Raw genomic sequence first — 22,144 nt, 5'->3', positions numbered from 1 at the left:
AGAAAAGTAATTGAGTAAGTAGAATACATTAGGTTAATAACTATAACAGATGCTACTGAATTCATGTTTTACTTAAAAACGTAAGATCTACAGTTGACAAGCAGCACACTTCTAAAAAGGTCCATGCCCCTAATGGATAAGCCACACTGTTTTTATTATTTTATCTAATGGGTGATATATGCTGCACATAGTAGGCTATAGCCGCATATTACTCATATAACGCATTATGCTGCTCATATTTTTGTGTGCTCAAATTTAATTTTGCAGGCATAACAAACCCCCGTTCATACTACTCAGTTAAAAAGCATAGCATTTTTGCTGTTTACTGAAGAAAAAGTAATAAGGTGTTACAAATGAAATCAGTTGGTAAACTTCATTACTTATTTTACCCTTAAGTTTGTTTCCACGATCAGGCAATGATTTTTTACCGTTTATTGTCAAATCACTGATTGAGGCCCCAGTTCAACATATAGTCATCAGTATGCCCAGCCCTGTAATCCATTCCTATAGTTTTTCATTCGTTGTAATAATTTGTTGGAGTACTTATATTCTATTCCACAGTGTTTATCATATGCACACGCCTGATCCCTATCATTTAACATGAATGTTGAACCTGGCCGGGGATGGGCCAGTGTTTGGATCTCCATGCGGATGTGTGACATTTCAGAGAAGAGCGCGACCCGCCATTTGAGATTTACCCTCAGACTCAAACACATCACAAACCACGGGAGGAGCGGGTTGAGAACCCACACAGCTCAGGCTAACGTGTATGACCGGCACATTCCTCACAAGAAACAAGGGGTTAGCTAGGAAATGCAACGAGGTGCCGCGTTTGTCGTTTATCGTTTTAGGGGCGGTTTGGGGGAAAATTGGTTCATGTCGGGCCGTGGCAACTCTCGGTCTCCGCGAACTTCCAAATTAACATTAGTGCTATTCCGTATTGGAAACTGGTTTGAATGGATAGCTTTTTCCTCCGCTCTCCCCCAGACGAGGGACAATCGGAGGAGCACACGGACTGGGGATATCGCAGGGAAAGTTGTTGAGTGTCTATTGCCAAATGAGCCTTTGTTTTTCATTGTTGTTGTACCTATATCACCCGTTGGCTGCCTAGTGTCAGGTAGCTTAACGCTAGCTATAAACAGGTATTTGTTCGTCAAGCTGCAGGTCGTGCTGTGAGTTGTCTTTATTGCCCCACATTTCCCGGGTAAAGCCGGATTGAATTAGCTAATTTCAGCGGGCCCCCCTCTTCGGAGCCCCGGTCCATCCATCCCACCCCCCGCCGTCAGCCAGCAACTCGCACCCACCAAAGGCGCCGAGATTGGGCGAATTAGCGAGCAAATACGTCCGCGTTTCTCTACCCGCTCCCCCGCCGACCTCCCCTCCTCACTCCCCGGCGCTGACAGCGGACCAAGGCCGAGGTCGCAACAGAGCAGGCCCGGCCGCCGAGGCTCGACCTGTCCGCCCCACCTCCGCATCCTACCGCACCTCACCAACAGTCCAGAACCCGGTTCCCCACCGAGCCGACCCTGGACAAGGTCGAGGGTATCAGAGATAGCAGGGAACAGCGCATCACAACCACAACAACAGCTGCCATGAACCACCACCATCACCACACGCAGCAGCAGCAGCAACAAGAAAGCCGGCGAGGCAGCAGCTCAGCGAACCAGAGGACATGGAGATGGAAGGTAAGTAATCGTCCCAAGAAAGGCGGACGGGCACTTTTCATTATTTTATGTTACCACTTAAACAGCTGCAGGAGATACTTCGAATGTTATTTGGTGTAAGTTGAGCTCCATTTAAACAGTAAACACGAAGGCCCGAAGCTAACTAGGATAGCCGGCTTGCATTTTTGCTGATTGTGCGTCCGTTGCAGCATACTTGTTGGAGCTGACCTCCATTTTGCGTTATAAGCGATTGGAGCTTGTACCTATTTCTCTCTGTAATTTTGTGCCATATGCCACTGCATGTAGAGAAACCAAAATAATCTGTTCATCCGAACTGCTAGAGATTAGCCACACAAATCATTCATTCGGATCCGCCACTGTTTATAAAAAAATACTCCGTTCAGGTTCTGATAACACTCGTCTGCTGTAACAAAGTTATCAAATGCAGTTTGCCAAAACCATCGCCGTTTAGAATCCACATGCAGCCACGGACTGGCCATGCCGCTCCCCACTGATTGTTGTTAACCTAAATGTTTGTAAACAGTGTAGTTGTTAGTCCTGCAATTTAACATGGGATCCATCGCTAGGTAAATTAAATCTTGCTACTTTGACTCACTGTGAGTTTTGGGTTGAATTGGATTTATCGACAACCGCGTTCCTCATCAAAGTTGACTATTTCGTGAATAAATCTACAGTCGATTAGCTATCCATATTTCCTGTTAACGTTTGAAAATAGTCCGTTAATAACCGTTTCAACATGTAACGTTTGCGCCAGCCTCTCCAGAATATATGTTAGCATCATGTCTGATGGCTTGTACATATATGTGGCCTGTAAAGTAACGATATCGGTTAACTACGGGGTAAATTTGCAAGTTTGCCCCTTTACAGGCGAAAGTAAGTAAATTTGACTGGTTAGTTTTAGTTGTTAAACGTTTAGCAAGTACATTGCCGGTATCTCTTTTATTACCCTATTTGTTCCTTAAGCTGTTGAAACGCAATGAACGTCGCTAGCTGGATAGCTAATTGTAAAGCTAGCCAATTAGCTCCGAGCCTACTTCATTACGTTCATTTGCTGGCTAGCATGCTAGTTAGCTGATGAGGCTAATGCTCACCGAGGGGTGTGTGGCGTTCCAAAATGGTGGCTTGTATTTTGCAACGTTCGATTTGGCTATTGCTCGAATGTTAGGCCTTGAATATTTGCCTCACGTTATCTAGATATTTTCACTTGTCTCTAAAGGCCGTCTAACGGTATAATGTACTTCCTCTGGGCGATAGTTTTCTCTAGCATTAATGTTTTATTTGTTTGGGTGGTTCAAGTAATTCTAGCTAATGTTAGCTAATAACGGCTGCAGATGAATATGATGAATATGATGGTCTAGTGTTTGCTAGATAGCTAAACGCTAACGTAGATGCGTCAATCCTGATTTGCTAAATTGACTGGTATAACACGTTTAGCGATTGGAGTACAGATTTAGACATTTTAATACACCGAATGTAAATTATACTCTGGCGTAGTTGTATGTTAGTTTATATGTTCATTATGTTTGACAGTGTTTGATGTGAAACTTGTGGCAGTGCTTGCAAAGTAACGGTAGTCGCCGCTGCGCGTAAGCCAGGCCCGCACAGAGGCAAGCGCGGGATTTGCTGCTTCATTGTATGGAAGACCAAACGGCATGGAGCTCGCCATTTTTAATGATCTGTGTTTTTGTTAGTCCGATTTGGACTTAGAGCCACCCCTGGATACCGCAAATTCACAGAACGTCCGTCCTACCAACATTTTTATTGAGTTTTTACTAATGTCAACTTTGGACTGAGTCGAGGCTTGTGGGAGCCCTCAGCATCACTGCGTCATTTAGTCATAGTTGAATCTGATTTTATTATCTGTTCACAAGCAATGATGCTCGTTATTCTGCAGCACACAATATGTAGCTTATCTTATTCGATTACAGAAATACTGAAGTAGAAACAACTCCAGATTGCAGTTACTTTTTTTTTTTTTTTTTTTTTTTTTTTTTTACATCATTCATTTTAATACTTGTTTCACTAGCAGCAGGTGCACTCCCCAGACTTTCTCACCCGTGAGTTGCAGGCTCATCCCTCTTGGGTTCTCTCCCAGTGCACTGCAGCCTTACAAGGACAGTGAAAACAAGTTGACACAATAAACTCCTCACTTTTTTTCGTACTGCTTATAGCAATACATGGCACATTTTCTCTATGGTATTGGGCTCCATACAGTTAGAGTGGGGTTAATCCATCATCTGCTCTGCATATCTCAGTTATTTTTCTCTTTTACCACTGCATTGTTACTAGGATGACAGGCTGTTGCTGCTACATGATCAATCTAGTGTTTATGTCTGTAATAGCTCTCCAGAAATGTAGAAGTTTAACAAAAAACAAACATGCTATTTGTCAAAACATGCCTTTGTCATAAAATCCTCTTTTATTAATAGGACAAGATTAAGTACTATGGTTAACGTGCTTATACGTTATAAGTCAAAATTTCGTTCAGTGATTATTTGTACTTAATGATTTTGTTTTAAGAGTCTATCATTTTTACTGCATCTGTCAACATTCACACGGTAGAGAAACACCTTTGTATGGTCTGATGCACCAAACAGCATTTCACCCTTAGTGCCAAGTCATTGTAACGATCAGCTCTACTGTTACAACCCTGTTGCTGTAGGTTAAAAACACATCTGGAGTTGTTTCTGTTCTCTCATTGAACAAAAATTGTTCTTGATGATTGAAACTTTTATTTGCGGTTTTCAGTCCAAGGCTGTGGATTTTAAAAGATTAGGAAAAAGATTAGAATACTTTCTTGGTCCTTCTCAAATGGAAACCCGTGTTTCCTTTTTTATTAATGGTTACTGTTGTAGTGCAACCACAGAAGGCATTCAGATCAGTTACTGTGATGCTTCTTGGAAATGTATTAATATCAATATCATGTTAATACATGTCCTATATGGAGTTCCAGCATGTGCAGATTTCTGTGACTGATGTGTAAGTCCGTGCTTCTCAGAGGTTTCAGGATAGACCAACACAGTGGGCGGGACAAGAAGTTGTCATGGAGTTGACTGACAGACCCCATTAGCCGGGTGTAATCCACTTGGGGAAATGAGGTCAGTCTCCTGGATGACTCGGTCAGTAACGTTACCTGGAGGCACCACTGCGTATGTAAGCTTAGCGGAAGACAAGGAACAAGATAAACATGAAATCCAGTGTAAGACATGGGCTGACACAGCAATACATTTGGAGACATGCCAGAGTGTTCATGTCAGTGCTGTCGTTACTCTCAAGTCTGGTTTCTGTAGCATCATTGTCATCATCACAGCATCCAGGCAGATTTCACTCGCCCCTAGAAGTCTACTCAAAGCTCTTCTGATTCTGTCATCAGTGTGTTTTGATAGACGAGACTGTGCATCGAGCTGTCTCATTATTCAGCTGGGGTAATTGTTGTCCTCTGTGCGCGTGTGTTTTTGTTTGAGCGATGACTTGCAGCTTAATCCTGCATTGTGTCCATAATTACCCAGCCTACTGTAATGTTGCATGGTCTTTGTTATGTGCACACACACATTCTCTCCGTGCTGCCCTCACTCTGACATACAGACTGGAAAAGAAGACTTGTCATGCTGTCTCAGCAGGGTTTTCCCAGTGAGATAAAGATGGGACAGTAGTTGCAGAATTACATTAAAGAGAAGTCAAGTCTTGGTTGATGCTGTTTTTATTATATGCCTCAAATGATTATGGTCATTGTCAGGAGGATCAGTCAGTCATGCTCTTTAAAGGGTACATTTATCCAAAGAAACTTGGCAAAATAAGACTTTTGATTTTGAGTTCATTTTCTTCCTTTACACAACCAAAGGACGAAATTCTATTAGCAAAAGTATTCTAAAAATGTTAGTTTGAGTTGAAATGGTTTGCATATTCACACTTTGTAGAATTAAAATGGATCCACACTGGTAAGACAGTAAATCTAGCAGATTTTCTGTTGTAGGCACCACTTATATTTTTAAATTGTCAATGTTGCTCAGTGAGCGTAAATCTTGTGTGTGCCTTATTTGATGCCATATTTTATCGATCTTGGGATATTTTTTTGACATTTCTGGCCCACTGAAGTCAGGCAGTTAGGAGGAATTAGGAGCAGTTTTAAGGGTTTCCTCCAATTGAAGAAAGGTCTATACCCCTTCTATCTATGCTAGAACCGTGCGATCCGTACAGTCTTGTCATATAGTTTGTCTCTTTGTATAGCTGGGGACACAGACGATCCTCCAAGAATCCCAGCCAACCCAGTGATCAATGGTAACGTGGCCATGGCTGATGGACACAACAACACAGAGGAGGACATGGAGGATGGTGAGTAGGATGTGCATAAACAAACAAGATTCACCTTTGCTTGTTCAGGAGTCTGTGCTGTAAATGTAATTGTCCTAAGCAATGGTCCAGGTTTAACATAATCCTGTGAATGGCTCAATTTAATTGGCTGTGGAGTTATTTATTTGTCCCACATTAGGTTGTAAAAATACTGATATCTAGTGATATCTAGTGATCGAGTTACTTGTTTACTATCTTTCTATTCACCATCTAATCAGCCCATTTTTCCCCTCTTGCCTGATCTCTCTACAGACACCAGTTGGCGGTCAGAGGCGACCTTCCGGTTTGTGGTAGAACGCTTCAGCCGCCTGAGCGAGTCGGTGCTCAGCCCGTCCTGCTTTGTCCGGAACCTTCCATGGAAGATTATGGTGATGCCACGCTTCTATCCTGACCGACCACACCAGAAGAGCGTGGGCTTCTTCTTACAGTGTAACGCAGAGTCAGACTCCACGTAGGTGTTTTGGTTGGGTGGGGGATGCGGTGGGCATTATATAGATTTCCACAAACACAGAAAAATTTTGATGGCCCGGGTACACATACACTCAAATAGTGTTTCCTGGTATATAAACAGTTTCCATTGTGATTTCACAAAACTGATGTTCAAACCAGGGCAGACATGCCTTGGGTTTGAAAGTTAGTCTTTACAATGAGTTCAGGACAATGGCTCCAGCGAAACAAAAACATAATGGTGTCCATATAAGGTGCTGCCTCCTCACATGCACACTTCTCTTCTATAATTTTGTGTCACAGTTAATAGTTCTGCATTCTTGACACTGAAAGACTCTTTCATGTCAATGTGAAACAATCTCTACAAATTGATACATTAAATGAATTATTTACAATTAATAAATACAGACATAACCAATTATTGCATAAGTATTTCCTCAGGATTTCTCTATTTTTGTGCTAAGTTTGCAGCTGCATCAGCCCACAGGCCTGGTTAAGCATCCCACGGCATGATGCTGTGCCATCATGCTTTATTGTGGGAATGATGTGTTACTGTACGATGTTTGGATTATGTCAAACATAGCATATAGTACGATTGGCAGAAAGCTCAACTTTGGTCTCATTAGACCATAAAAAACAATCTTCCAGTTTTGGCAAAGACTAGCCCAAATGTCACATTAAGGTTTTCTCAGCAATGTCTTTCTTTTCATAAAGATGCAACTAGTAAAGCACCAGTACATCAGTTGTCATAGCCATGAAACCTTGCAGCTCCTTCAAAGTTGCCATAAGCCTCTTGGTGTCTTCCCTTACTGGTGTCCTTAAAGGGACAGTTTGGATTATTTTTACACAGGGTTGTGTGAGGTACTTATACGGTGTCAGTGTAGTACCTCGAGTAGTTTCAGATTGGTGCCCTTGCAATTTAGAGAGGCAGCCAGGAGCACCAGCAAAGAACTGAACGATGTGCTGCTGTGGATGGGGCCGGCCGCAAAAACGTCTTTTACCCACTTATAAAAATGCCCACAGGAAAAAGCCAATATCGGTTGAAGTGTGGCTGCAAGGCTGAGGCAGAGAAAGAAAAAATTCTGTGGAAGCTGGAGTCCAAAAAGGAGCCGAAGCCACCAAGTGGTGCAGATGTGTGAACTGTAAGCCCATGTCTATGGACCCAGACAGCCACTGCTACCATGAGTGACACTTCTTTCTGAATCAGAGGATGCCAGTGCCTCACACCCAGTCTGCATCACCAGCCATCCAGAGTTCCCTGCTTGACTGAATACTGAATGAATACTGAATACAAACATGCACCATCTTTGAAATCTATAGGAAAGGGAAGTTTAGCTCTGTCTGACTCAAACAGCTGACATGCGGTGTAATACAGTGTGTGCCGAAGGTGCACTTGTTCGTAGGAATACGGTAGTTCAGTGGTTCAAAAAATGTGCCGAACGAAAGGGCTGTGAGAATGTTCAAAATATAGCGTACACTTCAACTGATGGCCGATAGCAATTTCTTTAAGTGGCTTAAACATTTTTTTCCGTTGTGTACATTGCTCAGCTGCTGTGCAGGTGCTCCTGGCTGCTTTTCCAAACTGGGAGTGCACTGATCCAAACTGCTTCAGATAATACACTGACTATGGATAAGTACCACATACAACCCCACGTCAAAACTATCACTTAAACACATGGACACTGGATAGGCAGGGTGGCCTGCTCTTCAGAGCTCCATGGCTGTGACAGCATCTTTAGTTTTTGGTGCTTGGCATTATTGTAATCTCAGGTATACAAAGTAAACCCTTTCTTCATCCGTCTCCTGATTGGTACATTTCTGAAACTTATTTATTTGGAGCGGCCTGTTGCCTTCATGATGTAGTTTTGGCCCCGAAACTGAAACTTGTTAGACATTTTAGATAAACACACCAGTAGTTACAGCTTGTCCCAGGTGATCTCAGTTAATTGTATAATGTAAATGCCTGGCTGGACTAATCATGGTTAAGTTTAGTAAATGGGTTGAATACTTGTGTCAGTCAGTTGTTTTGTGCTTGGAGTTTATTTTTCATTTACATAAGTTTGTAGAGATGCTGTGTTCTGGATGGATGTTTTTTGAGTCCTCACTTTGATGAACTGATTTTTTTACTCGTGTAAAGGTGCTTTTTAATACCTCAGAGGCTTTTTTGTCAAAAAATATTCTTGATGAAAGGAAGTAAAATTAGCAATTAAAGCCTGGTCATCTTGTCATTCCTTGCATTCTTTTATGCTTTTTGTTGATAAGTTGACAGTTGTTAATGACAAAATAATGCAATCATTGAACTGTCCTGTCTCACAATACTAAGAAATTCTGGTATCCTGTGCTTGGTGTTTCAGGTCATGGTCTTGCCACGCACAGGCCATGCTGAAGATCATTAACTACAAAGATGATGAGAAGTCATTCAGCCGCAGGATCAGTCATCTGTTCTTCCACAAAGAGAATGACTGGGGTTTCTCCAACTTCATGTCCTGGAGTGTAAGTGCAGGAACTGACAGAACTTGATGGCAAATTCATTTTTAGATTAGATTAGATTAGATTAGATTAGATTAACTTTATTAATCCCACATCTGGGAAATTCATTTACCACAGCAGGAAAAATAAACATCTATAGAATAAACATCTATGGAAATATACATCAAAAATACACCAAATATACACTAATAAATACAATATACACAATACACACGATATGTACATGAAAAGTGCAAGTTTGAGTTTTTTTTTTTTTTGTACAGGCTGGTAGAGTAGACACACATAGGAGATGCTGTCGAAAATGTAATTCTCATTTGTTGATTGGGTAGATAAAAGACTGTGCCGACAGGGCTGTTTTATTTTTGTGCAACATAATGCTATTTGCTCATTGTCTATTTGGACCTCTGTGTGTTGGTTCTTTGTCATAGATGAAGTCAAAAATATACACACCTATTAATATTAACTGTTTTGGTGCTGGTGTGTTTTAGGATGTGACTGATCCAGAGAGAGGCTTCATTGATGATGACAAAGTCACCTTTGAAGTCTACGTCCAGGCAGATGCCCCACACGGAGTGGCGTATGTAGCTTTTAATTTTCTCCGGGGTCTTTTCTTTGTGGGCTGGGTTTTCTTCACTGGTGCATTTTCTCTATTTAAGTTTTATGAATTATAACCCTAACATCAGCTTTATGTCAATAAACAGCTGGGACTCTAAGAAACACACAGGCTATGTTGGTCTAAAGAACCAGGGAGCGACCTGCTACATGAATAGCCTGCTACAGACACTCTTCTTCACCAACCAGCTACGGCGGGTATGCTTTCATCTTTGTGTTTATGTGTGTTGGAGTTGAGAATTTGTTCGTATGAGGTGTGTATTTTTCCCTGTTGGCTGGATACATTAGTTTGGGCTGAACAGGAAAGTGTACGCATCAAATGCAGACAAACTATTGAAATTCATACTGAAATTCACATCCTGCATGTGTAGTGTGTAGTCTACTCTGCATGCTGCATGTTTTTCCCTATAAGTATGAGTATGTATTGTGTTTAGTAATGTTTTTTTTTTTTTTACAGATGCTGCTGATTCTTGTAGCACTGTTACCACTATCATCTGGCATCTCTGAGGCTCTTTAATTCACCATACTCCTGTTAATCCTGTTTAATAGCATTTTCCAACAGCAGCTCTGAAAATGTTGATTTTATTTGTCATAAAAATAAGAAAGTTTGAAGTTATTATTTTCACTGTCTTATGAAGACATTTACATATTCAATCTATGAATATCACTCACTCTCGACTCCTCTCTTTGCAGGCGGTGTACATGATGCCCACAGAGGGTGATGACTCGTCCAAGAGCGTCCCCCTGGCACTGCAGAGGGTTTTCTACGAGCTGCAACACAGCGACAAACCCGTTGGCACCAAGAAACTCACCAAGTCCTTTGGGTAAGATAGACTTCTTTGTATTGACAACTCACCTCTTATTTGTTTTAACATGACAAAAATCAAGTCTAGAATGAGAGGTTAAACCAATAATTACTGTTTTTATATCATGGACGTACTTGTCATTTTTTTCCCTGTATTTTCCTGTTGGCATTTAAATGCTCAAAACATCAAATATGGGATTGAGAAAGTGAGATACCTGCTCAGTTTGAATAACGTCAGAAAGATCTGTGCATATTGTTTGATGTCATATTAGCTATTTAGGACAAAACTGAAGGATTTTCTGTGGTGGTGTTGTCTCAATGAGTTCTTAGGATGTTACCTGGAATTGGTATAAAAGAAGGGAAATAATGAAATATATGATACTGTACTGATGGTTGGTTTGCTGCTTTGATGTCAGCTGTCATTGCTGATGCCACTATGTGTCATATTATTTTTATTTGTATTTAATATGGTTGCAGTTATAAAATTTTCCTGATCTGTAGTTATCATATGACAGTTTGCTGTGTTTCTTTCTTATAGGTGGGAAACACTAGATAGCTTCATGCAACATGACGTACAGGAGCTGTGCAGAGTGGTGAGTTCTCTCATAATAACTTGAATCATGTGTATGTCTGTACATGCTGAATAATTGACATACTATATGCATGTGTGTCTTCCAGCTCCTGGACAATGTGGAGAACAAAATGAAAGGCACTTGTGTTGAGGGAACCATCCCCAAGCTCTTCAGAGGAAAGATGGTGGTATGTTTTCTCCTCTTCCCCTTCATGGTTACAGTCACATTTTGTAAAGTTGTTATAAAAAACAAAACAAAAACATAATCATTGAGTTACTGTTCAAATAGGCATGTTTATTTGTTCAAGTTAGACGTTTTCCAGACTTTTATTTTGCACAGTAATGTCAGGCTACCATATATTCACACAGTGATGAACCGAAGTAGTCTAACTTAACACAGGATGTAGCCGAGAACAAGGTCAGTTTAAGAATAGAAGGAGGTTAAATCAAGAAATGACCCTCTTAGAAATAATATTTGTGACTCACTAGTTGAATCATTGTGTAACCCATGTGTGTCTGTGCATGTTCTCACTTTGCAGTCATATATCCAGTGTAAGCATGTGGACTACCGATCAGAGCGGATAGAGGACTACTATGACATCCAGCTTAGCATAAAAGGAAAGAAGAACAGTGAGTTGCAACATCGACACAATGTCAAACAAACAACTCAAACAATGGAACAGTGGTGCTTCTCTATCATTAGAACTACTGTTGATTCCTTGATCTCATCCATGCTCTTTGCTTATTTCCAGTCTTCGAGTCATTCAAAGATTATGTTGCAACCGAGCAGTTAGATGGAGACAACAAATACGATGCAGGAGAGCATGGCCTGCAGGTGAGGCTTCACACTGACTAGAACTAAATTATTTATCTTATTTGTTCCAGTTTATTTTAGTTTGCTTACATTTAGGTTTAACTATTTTATATTGCTATGGCTGAATTGGGATATAAACAAATATCAACCCATAATTGTCAATCAATTCTGTTATTATCCAGTAAAGTAGGTCCCTTTTGACAATGTGCACACCAGTTTTTATTTTCTCTAAGCTAAATAGATATGTGGTCTAACATCAGATTCTGAGGCATGTTAAAATGGAGGACAAGTAGGAGCAATAACAAGAGAGAAATACCTGTATAGAGTTGATCATAAGACTCCAAAATTCCATCCAAGATCAGTTGAAATAAATTACTTAAACATGGAAGCATTCATGGTTGGAGAATGAATATCAATCAGATGTCTTGACCAGATGCCTGATGTGTTTATGTTTGCCCTGCAGGAAGCAGAAAAAGGAGTGAAGTTCCTTACTTTCCCCCCAATCCTTCATCTGCAGCTGATGAGGTTCATGTATGACCCACAGACTGACCAAAACATCAAGATTAATGACAGGTAATGTTCTGGGCTTCACTCTCACATTGTCATCACATGTTCATTCTTTTTATTAGGCTTACTTGTGTATCACTTCACAAACACATATACCTGCTTGAAGTAGATCAGTCCTAGTCACACAATGCGTCAATGGCTGGTGCTCAGACATAATTTTAGAGAAGGTCTGGTCCATATTAACATAGGTTAAAGGAGCAGTCTATTTTTGGAAACGGTACTTGAGCCTTCACTCTCTGAGCAGCATGCCCTGACCTTCTGCACCAGGACACTGAGAAAGTGAGTCACTGAGAGTTTCCTGTAGGCTGTATCATGCTTTGTAGGAGCTAATGGTGTTTTAACAGTCTACCAGGATAATATGACACTTACAGAACACACGCAGCCATCCAGAATAGCTAATTTTTCTCTGTGGCGTCTCTTACAACCCCTGAGTCATCCTTGTGACGCTGCCACAGGCACCTGGCCCCCTGAGGCCTTTGTATTTGTGCGCACATACATACACACACACCACACCACACAACACACACACACACACACACACACACACACACACACACACACACACTGGATATGGAGTGTCAAAGGACAAAGGAGATATAGATATATATATATTGCTTATTGTGTTAGTATTTGATCCTTCTGTTTTCAATCCTCTTTTTATTTTTCCCTCCATTCCTCTTGCCTCTCCCATTTTCTCCTGCCTGTCATATTCTTTCCTCTCCATCTCCCCCTCCCTGCCTCTCTCATCCTTGTTTTCCATCTACTTTTTCTCCATCCTCTCACACTTCCCCTCAATCAATCCTCATACCCCACCCCCCTCATTCATCTATCTGTCCCCTCTGCTTCTCCTTCCTCCTCTCCTCAATAGGTTTGAGTTTCCAGATCAGTTACCTCTGGATGAGTTCCTTCAGAAGCCTGACTCTAAGGACCCAGCTAACTACATCCTGCACGCAGTGCTTGTGCACAGCGGGGACAACCATGGCGGTCACTACGTCGTCTATCTTAACCCCAAAGGAGACGGCAAAGTGAGTGTCAAGGAACCAATAGTGAGAACAATTTTTTTTATACACCTTTCACCAAAAATTCTGTGGGTCATGGTGGGATTGGGGGGATTTATACAAATTGAGGTTTGAGGCTTCTCAAAATTATAGCTAGTGATGCCCAAAGTATAGTACCAGTTTTTATCTTTACTTGGGATCAACTAAGTCACGGGTGCTCGGCTTTTTTAGATGTGAGATCTACTGCATCGTGAGTGCAGTCATTTGATATAGTCGACACCTACAGTGGTCTACTATAGAGCTGACATTTAACACAAAAAGCTACTGAAGGTAATCATTCAAGAAAAAAAAATGACATTAAACATCATCATCAATCAGGACCACTTATAAAATGTAGAAAATGAAATAACAGAATTATGTAGTTGTTATTATGATGGTCTTCAAGGTAGAAATGTGAATATGCAAAAACAATCAATGTCAAAGAATAATATCTAACTATACCTATAAATATTACAATTATTTGCATGTAATTTGCTCGTAGAACATTGTATTAAAAGGCTGAAGGCAGAGAAATGAGAGAGATGCTTGAGCAAAGATAGAAAATAAGTACCTGCCAGTTCTTTTGTGAACCATTATTAAAAAAATATACAGAAATGTTAAAAACCAGGTGAAGTATTTGCTGAGCTTTTCACTCAGATTCACAGAACAAATGCTTCACAAAACCAATGTTGAATCAGCTACATAGTAGAAAAAAATGTGCTTGTCAGGATTTGAATATAACTGACAAGAGTCTGGCTGTTTGTTGATGACAATGCACATGGCACAATTTCAGCTGCAGAGCCCTGTCCCTGTATTGTCTGTATTTTCACACACAAATCTGGAGGTGTAGCATGTTTAAAACCTACTTACACACCCAACACCCGCAGCCACTCCCTCTCACCTTCTAAACTCCTGACTCACATGCACAAATTAGTGCATTGTAGTGTTGTTTATAGACAAGGTCAACTGGTTGAGCACCCTGTACTTATCATTCCTTTAAAGAGGAGGAAGATGGAAAGTTTATGGATATTATAACCTGAGTTCATTGGGGAAATTGATCTTAGTTATTTAGCCTTATGAGTGTGCATGTTGGGGTTAATTATAAGAATGTCAAGATGACTTGACATAAATGGTTGTCTTAAGTGCACTCTGGTTTTCTCTTTTTCTCTCATCAACTTCCTCGGCGAGACCTCCCTTTTCGCCCCATTCTTTCCTCCATTGTCCCCTCTTTTCCTTACCCTCCCTTGGCTTCCTTGTCTCTCCCTTTGACCTCACCCATCCTCCTTTCACAACCACCATCCCCCTCTTTTCTACCATTCTTTCTCTCTCTGCAGTGGTGTAAGTTTGACGATGACGTGGTGTCACGGTGCACTAAAGAGGAGGCCATAGAACACAACTATGGTGGACATGATGATGACCTCTCAGTGCGCCACTGCACCAATGCATACATGTTGGTCTACATCCGTGAGTCCAAGCTCAGTAAGTAACAACTTCCCTCTTTCTGCCTTTCTAATATTAATGGTGTCAGAGAGACTCATAAAGACATAAAACCTTCCCCTCAACTGCCCCAGCTAATGTTTCCGTAAGTACAACACTACATATATACAAGGCATGTACAAGGGATGAAGGAAAATGTAATGTCTTCTTCCACTTTGTCATTTAGTGACTGAATTCTCCACAATGACTGCTTTAGTTTACCGTCATAGTGCCTGTAGTAAACACAAATGTTACTGTATTGCACCCTGTCCAACCTATAATTCTTCCTGTATCATAGGCGAGGTGCTCCAACCGATGACTGACGTGGACATCCCCCAGCAGCTGGTGGAGCGTCTGCAAGAGGAGAAAAGGGTGGAGGCGCAGAAGAGGAAGGAGCGCCAAGAGGCTCACCTCTACATGCAGGTCCAGGTAGGGAATCAGGAGACTGTTTAATTTTAGAAATGTGCTGTTGTGAGCTCTCTACTGCAAATTAGTCAGTGTGAGAATGTATATGAGAAACCTATCTACCATTTTAGCTTCATTTAAGTTTTACGGATGGGAAAGTACAGTAGGAAAGTAAAGCTTCCCTGTTGTTATGGTACTGTGATTTATAGCTAGGAAAGTTAAATAGCAGTGATTCAGGGTGTCAACACACAAAACCCAGCAGAGGGGGCCCTGGCTGGTGACATACTGTGATATGAATGAAGTGGTGCTCATTGCTTGAAGTATGCAAAGGTGCAAGATAGTGAATATTTTGAATTGTGATGGGACTTTATATGTTAGGTGTTGCCTTGGGTACAACCAAGATGCTGCATTAGCAGTTAATGCAAGATGAAACTGTGCAAAATATGCAGCTTTACTTATCTTTTTAATGTGGAAATACTTGCATCTAGGCAGGTATGTTTTATAGTTGGATGAAAACTACCATTTATTTGAGCAACAAATTGTAACATACAAGTCTTGTGTCAAATGGTAATTCAGCACAGTTTTACCTTTTTTAAGAAAAAAAACAAATCTTCAAATAAGTTTATTCCATTTAAACACTGGTAAACCTGTGGTTATTGTGACACACTTTTATATTGGCACAGACGATGAGAGCAACCTATAAGCTGGAGGAAAGAATGTTGTCTCTCTAGCTGAGCTGTGGAAGTCACAGTGTGGTTTAGATGGCGAGAAGAGCAACGAGTCATAATGAGGAAACGGTTTATTAAAAGATAAGAGGTTTATCCTGCACAAAGATGTGAGCTGCTCTGACTTTATTATTTGGCCAACACATAATGCTATTTTCTACCATTAGGAGGAAGAGAGAAATGTCAGGAGGATGTGTGATAACTGTCAGTATGCATTTATCCTTTAATTCTGTGGATTTGACTCTCATTTGTGGTCTTAGCAGAGACTCTCAGTTCTAGACAAAATACACCCTGTAGTTTTGTGTTTGACAAAATGTGTCACTAAGTAGGGTTGTGCCGATGTACGATGATCTCTGTGATTAACGATCATCAGAGCAATCGCCAATAGTTCATGCCTTCATGCCACGTTCATGCCATGTCAAGACGACATTTGACTTGTTTTCCAATTAATATATTAACTTATTATGTTGTATTAAATTTGATTTGCCCTGCTATAGTTTCATGTCGACATCCCCCACATATAAGCGATGCATGCAACACACACTCTCCGACCAGTTGACTGTCATTGAGGCTCTGTTGTGTGTAGGTGCCATGCTGTGATTAAGCAGAGCGGAAGAGATCAATAAACAGACAGACAGAAAGAACACTTACTCAGTTTGGTTTCGTAGCTACTGCTTCGTATGGTTTTAAACAGAACTTTCATTTCAAACAGGGAAATGAAGGGAGAAACATAAACAAACAGCTGTTTCTACATGCTTCCCCCTGCTGATTTTGACTGAATATTGTGAATGCTGTGATTATTAAATGTAAATAATGTTTTGTTGGTGATGTGAATTTATTTTCAACATGGCCATAAAATGTATTTGTCATCCTACATCCTGCCTCGTCACTCGGGGTATCCGCGAAACAGAGTGGCAAGGACATATTTTTGTCCAAACCTCAAGAATTTGTATGCTAATTATGACAAACTTACTAACACAAATGTCTAATACGATACAATAAAGTGATGACACTATATATATCTAAAAGTCAACTTCACTGAGACATCATAATGTTCTGCAAAAACACTTTTTTGGCCACTATTCAAAGCCATAACCCAGGAACAGAAAGGAAGATTGTGACCATATTTGGTCTGATACTGACTTGGTGACACCACCTTGACAGATCGTGTTTGTATGTGTGTGGCATCCACTTTTTACAATTTGTAGCAACAGCCATATTTGAAGCTTTGTCTACTGTCATGGCTACAACTTTGTGTTCTACCAGAATCAGCTTTATTTGCCAAACATCTAAACACATACAAGAAATACATTTGATTTTATTGAATTCCTTCAAAGTCTTCACTACATATTTCAGTCTGTACAGACGTGGATGTAAAATGCATCTTCACTGGTTGGCATAAGCTTACAACCATGAGGTGGTAATTCTAGTTCTTGCCATTTTAAATGTTTGATGCTGAAATAAACACAGCAACTGTTATATGGTTAGATGAGAAGAGCAGATGCTCAGTTGGGGCAAATGTTTGCTTATTCTATTTTTTCCCTCCAAGCTTATCATTCTTTCTTTTTGTTTTAAGTCTTTGTCCAGTTTTACTGTCAGTCACTAAGGCTGTGTTCTTTCTGTCCTGTTCCCCCTCATGGCAGATGGTGACAGAGGACCAGTTCTGTGGTCATCAGGGCAATGACATGTATGACGAAGAAAAAGTGAAGTACACAGTCTTCAAGGTCCTGAAGAGCTCCACGCTGCAAGAGTTTGTTCAGAACCTCTCCCAGACAATGGTGAGGGACTCCACCTTGTGTGAGGGGGGGAAATAGTAGAGAATGTTTGTCTGGGGTTTGCATAGAGGCCTAAAAAAGTAAGTTGAACTACAGGTAACATAAAGTCTGACGTTTGGTTCTTTCAATTGTTGACAAGGATACCTTTTTAGAAACATTCTAATTGTGACAAATCTGAATCCCGTTTCGATGTAATGGAAACCCCAACCTTACTCTCTGCTCTTGTATTTATGTTGTGCCCATTCAAAGCTCATTAAACTTAATGTGTTGCCAGTCTTTGAAGCAACTAATGTATGACTGAACTTTATTCATCCCAAAGGAAACTCTGTTTGCACATACACTGTATACTAAGCCTCAACACATGCCTCTATCTGAAGCTGGGGCTTTTTGATTTTCCTTTTTGCGTGCCATTTGCTAGCTAAACAGCCACTTAGCATTGTAGAGGACAAAAACACGTGCACACATTCACATTTCTTTCTCCTTTCCATCATCAACAGTTGATAAAAGTATACTATGATGACTCAGGAAAAAATAAACAATGGTTAGAAATTTTAGTGTTAAATGGTCACAAAGTGTAAGAAAATGGTTGTAGTCAGGAGCTCTGCAATGACACTTGTTGACTGTGTTACCTCCTCTCTTGCAAACTCCTTTCACACCCTTTTATTATCTGCTTGGTTTGTTTTTTTCCATCCTAATGCTGCTTCCCACTTTATTGTGCAATTAAGTTTTTGGCTTTTGTGTTCAGTGTCTTATAAGTGCAAAATAAACATGAGAATGAAAACTGTTGGATATGAACTCACACATTGATGTGCTTCAGGGTTTCCCACAGGACCAGATGAGGCTGTGGCCCATGCAGGCCCGGAGCAATGGAACCAAGCGACCTGCCATGCTCGACTACGAGGCTGACTGCAACAAGTCGGTAAGTGTTTCTTTCTGGAAGACTGGTTTGTTGTGTGTGTTGTCACCCGTTTTCACACTCTCGTTGTGAATAAAGGGAAAAAGAAAACGACTAATATGCAGGCTAGTCAGCTGAAATGGGAGAGCTTCAGGTGTTAAACTGTGGCAGTCAGTAGTTTCACATCTCCTGTAAGGGAATTAAAATGCAACATGAAGCTTTAGAAATGTGTTCAGATGTCCCTTGTAGTAGTGAGAGTTTATTCAGAGTACAACTCTGAATAGAGAATTTTGTTAGTGAAAACAGAAATAAAAGTGGCTTACATTAAAATAGGAAATAATCCTTCAACTGTTAGAATGTTTAAAACTGTGCAAAGATGAGCTGTATTCTGAAGTACTCATGCATGTATGTCTTTTATAATGCATCAGCTGTGAGTCCATATATAATCTGTCAGTTCAGATTCGCTTGATTTTTGGAGGCCCCCCTTAGTGTATTTGTGCTTTGCAACATGGGCATTTGTGTGCATGGATGCATAAACTAATTATTCCCTTCCACCCTTACTGAAATTAGTCAGTGACATTAGAAAATGAAATAGTTTTTAATGTTTTTGCACATCTGTGTTTCAGATGATCGACCTGAGTGACAATGAGAACCCCTGGACAATATTTCTGGAGACAGTGGATCCAGAGATGGCGGCCAGCGGGGCCACGTTACCCAAGTTTGACAAAGACCGTAAGTCCCACATTTCACCCTCATCCTACTCAGTGTCTTTTCCAGTATCATTTCACACATTGTGTTACTTTACTATGTTAATATCATGTGATTTACAGAGCTCAGTAGATGTAAAAGACTATATTTAGTTCAAGCTAAATACAAGGCAAAATGACCTCTAAATCAGTCCTCCTTTAATTCTCATGTTTTTCTGTGTCAAACTGACTTACATCCATTGCGTTTGTGTTGGCACAAGCTCATTGCAACTTGAAATACTAGAAATGCTGCTTCATAGGTCATGATCACTGTTAACATTTTGGGAAACACTGTAGAATGTAATACAATAGGAGTAGTTGCAGGTTTTGTGTAATTTAAGTAGCCTTACAACATTAACAACATCTTTTTGTGTGTTTGGTATTTTATTTCTAACGGCAGTTGTGCTCATTAAGGATTCACCCATGTTATGCTATCAACCTCTGTAGCAAGAATGTCTTTGTTTTGTTTCTGAATATTCCTTGTTAAGCAGTCAATTCTTTAGGGGACCTGTTGTATCTTTAGTGACTGTGTCTCCTTGTTTCTAGATGATGTCATGTTGTTCTTGAAGATGTATGACCCCAAAACCAGAAGCTTAAATTATTGTGGACATATCTACACACCTATATCCTGCAAAATAAGTAAGTAGTAGCAACATCCAAGTCTATTTTAAGCTCAACACACTGTCACTAGATAACATATGTTTGAACAATATAAACCTAATGAGTTCTCTGTCTGCAGGAAAAAGCTTTGAACTTAAGGATTAAATCATGATTCTGTTGCTCTTTTCTCCATGTAACCAGGAGACCTGCTGCCAGTCATGTGTGAGAGAGCGGGGTTTCAGCAGGAAACTAGCCTTATCCTCTATGAGGTGATCTATTTATGTAGCGCTCACTTGCTGGCACATTCCTCTTGTCTTTTTCTCACTTGTTCTAACTCCTCACTCGCTCCTTCACACTCTTGCATTTCCAGGCTCTTCTGTCTGACACACAAGCTTTCTCTCTCTAACTCTCTTGTACACACTTTCACGTTGTCATATGCAGCATCTCTCTTTTTCTCACACTTCCCTGTTTTATAGTTTGGTGTGTTTACGCTTCCTTAACCCAACACTCTTGTGGACTTAAAGACATTTTCACTTTGATTACATTTCCCATGATCCTTTTGTGTTATAGGAAGTAAAGCCCAATCTAACAGAGCGGATACAGGACTATGATGTCTCTCTGGACAAGGCCCTGGATGAGCTCATGGACGGGGACATCATTGTCTTCCAGAAGTAAGACTGTTTGTGTATGCGTTAAAGTCTGGGCAGTGTGAGCTAATTTCTATCACAGTATATTTAAATAAGTATAATCAATATAGGAGATGCTCAAGAGCACTTAAGCTACAAGATAGCTTGTCTCTAACTAGAAGTGCTGTTAAACTAGCATGTTTTTTTTGTTGTTGTTTTTTTTGTGAGTAAATGGGAAGCGTATACATAAAGTTTTTAATGGCCTTTCAGTAACATTTCCATCTTTAACTGCTGCTTAGATTAACATGTTTCACAGCAGGTCAGTTTTCAGTTTTGCATGCTATCTGTTATACTTTGTCCTAATAACACAGCAGAAAGACAGAGCAGTTACATGTCACTGGACCTTTTGGTATTTCTGAGAGAAACAACATAAAGAGAGGAGGGGGAATTAAGTGACATGTGTTTGCATTTAGAGGAAAATCTTTTATCAGAAGGAGTGTCTATGACACTTCAGTGCTTTCCTCTGTTCCTCTATCCCTCTATTGCTTTATAACCTCTTCTGAATTCTCTCTTGCCCAACCTGCCTCAACCTTCTTCCTGTCTTGTGCTTTCTGTCCTCACATCTCCCTCCCTCCATCCCTCCTCCTCCTCTGTAATATATGTCTATACTCTTCTGTCCCATTGTCTTTTCTGTCCCCTCCTGTCATCACTCCATATTCTGTATCTCAATTAATCCATTTCCTACCTTTCTCCAATGCAGGGACGACCCAGAGAACGACAGCAGCGAGCTGCCTACGGCCAAGGACTACTTCCGGGATCTCTACCACCGAGTGGACGTCATTTTCTGTGACAAGACCATCCACAATGACCCTGGTTTTGTGGTCACACTCTCTAACCGCATGAACTATTTCCAGGTACATTCAGTGGATGTTTGAAGTATAGGGGAAGAGAATACCTTGGTAATTTCAATGTGTTTGTGTTTCAGTATTTTGGCTTTTCAGTTAACTGACACAGATGAAATCTGACAGGCCTGTGGTGATTCCCCTGTTTGTAATGTTTGTAATGTTTGTAATGTTTGTAATGTTTGTGATGTTTGTGTTATCTATTTGTCAGGTGGCCAAGACAGTAGCGCAGAGGTTGAACACAGATCCCATGCTGCTGCAGTTCTTCAAGTCACAGGGGTAGGAGGCTTGTCTCATCCACACGCACTGATAATAGATGATTATCCATTTGTGATAATATTGATAGTTAGCTTGGCAGATATTTGCTCAAACAGCAGAAAGCAGAGCATTTTTTCAACAATTTACCCTCCAGAACAACTTGAAAACAAAGTCCAAAGACATGCTATGCATACAGTGTGAAATGTAATAACACCAATAACGCAGTACTGGTCAACTTTCATCAGCTGTTCTGTTTACTGTATTTCCAGTCTGGAAAAATGAAAATTTTGAATTAATTCAGAATTTTGAATATAAAACAGCAGACAGGTCTTTGCAACAATGCTGAAAATGAAGAAAA

General features: G+C 40.5%; 1 protein-coding gene across 4 annotated transcripts in view; it reads left to right on the top strand.

Annotated features, from left to right (window-relative positions):
• The window catches only part of usp7 (ubiquitin specific peptidase 7), a 31,882-nt gene that overhangs the window by 2,949 nt on the left and 6,789 nt on the right, over positions 1 to 22,144 (top strand). For 2 of the 4 annotated variants that reach the window (XM_022756887.1, XM_022756886.1), the window contains exons 2-23: positions 5,913 to 6,017; positions 6,288 to 6,486; positions 8,837 to 8,975; positions 9,461 to 9,549; positions 9,674 to 9,782; positions 10,278 to 10,408; positions 10,928 to 10,982; positions 11,068 to 11,148; positions 11,500 to 11,590; positions 11,713 to 11,795; positions 12,238 to 12,347; positions 13,210 to 13,387; positions 14,713 to 14,857; positions 15,153 to 15,283; positions 17,628 to 17,762; positions 18,577 to 18,678; positions 19,281 to 19,386; positions 19,947 to 20,039; positions 20,202 to 20,269; positions 20,571 to 20,671; positions 21,387 to 21,540; positions 21,740 to 21,807. In XM_022756887.1, the coding sequence (XP_022612608.1) occupies positions 5,913 to 6,017; positions 6,288 to 6,486; positions 8,837 to 8,975; positions 9,461 to 9,549; positions 9,674 to 9,782; positions 10,278 to 10,408; positions 10,928 to 10,982; positions 11,068 to 11,148; positions 11,500 to 11,590; positions 11,713 to 11,795; positions 12,238 to 12,347; positions 13,210 to 13,387; positions 14,713 to 14,857; positions 15,153 to 15,283; positions 17,628 to 17,762; positions 18,577 to 18,678; positions 19,281 to 19,386; positions 19,947 to 20,039; positions 20,202 to 20,269; positions 20,571 to 20,671; positions 21,387 to 21,540; positions 21,740 to 21,807 (2,473 nt within the window). Of the gene's footprint in view, positions 1 to 1,600; positions 1,686 to 5,912; positions 6,018 to 6,287; positions 6,487 to 8,836; positions 8,976 to 9,460; positions 9,550 to 9,673; positions 9,783 to 10,277; positions 10,409 to 10,927; positions 10,983 to 11,067; positions 11,149 to 11,499; positions 11,591 to 11,712; positions 11,796 to 12,237; positions 12,348 to 13,209; positions 13,388 to 14,712; positions 14,858 to 15,152; positions 15,284 to 17,627; positions 17,763 to 18,576; positions 18,679 to 19,280; positions 19,387 to 19,946; positions 20,040 to 20,201; positions 20,270 to 20,570; positions 20,672 to 21,386; positions 21,541 to 21,739; positions 21,808 to 22,144 lie in introns of those variants that run through there. The other 2 variants (XM_022756889.1, XM_022756888.1) reach the window with 2 other exon arrangements.

This window comes from Seriola dumerili, unplaced genomic scaffold (assembly GCF_002260705.1).
Source record: "Seriola dumerili isolate Sdu_G_001 unplaced genomic scaffold, Sdu_1.0 BDQW01000260.1, whole genome shotgun sequence".
NCBI lineage: Eukaryota > Metazoa > Chordata > Actinopteri > Carangiformes > Carangidae > Seriola > Seriola dumerili.
The sequence above is the reverse complement of the archived record's forward strand: the minus strand, read 5'-3'. Positions and strand labels throughout refer to the sequence as shown.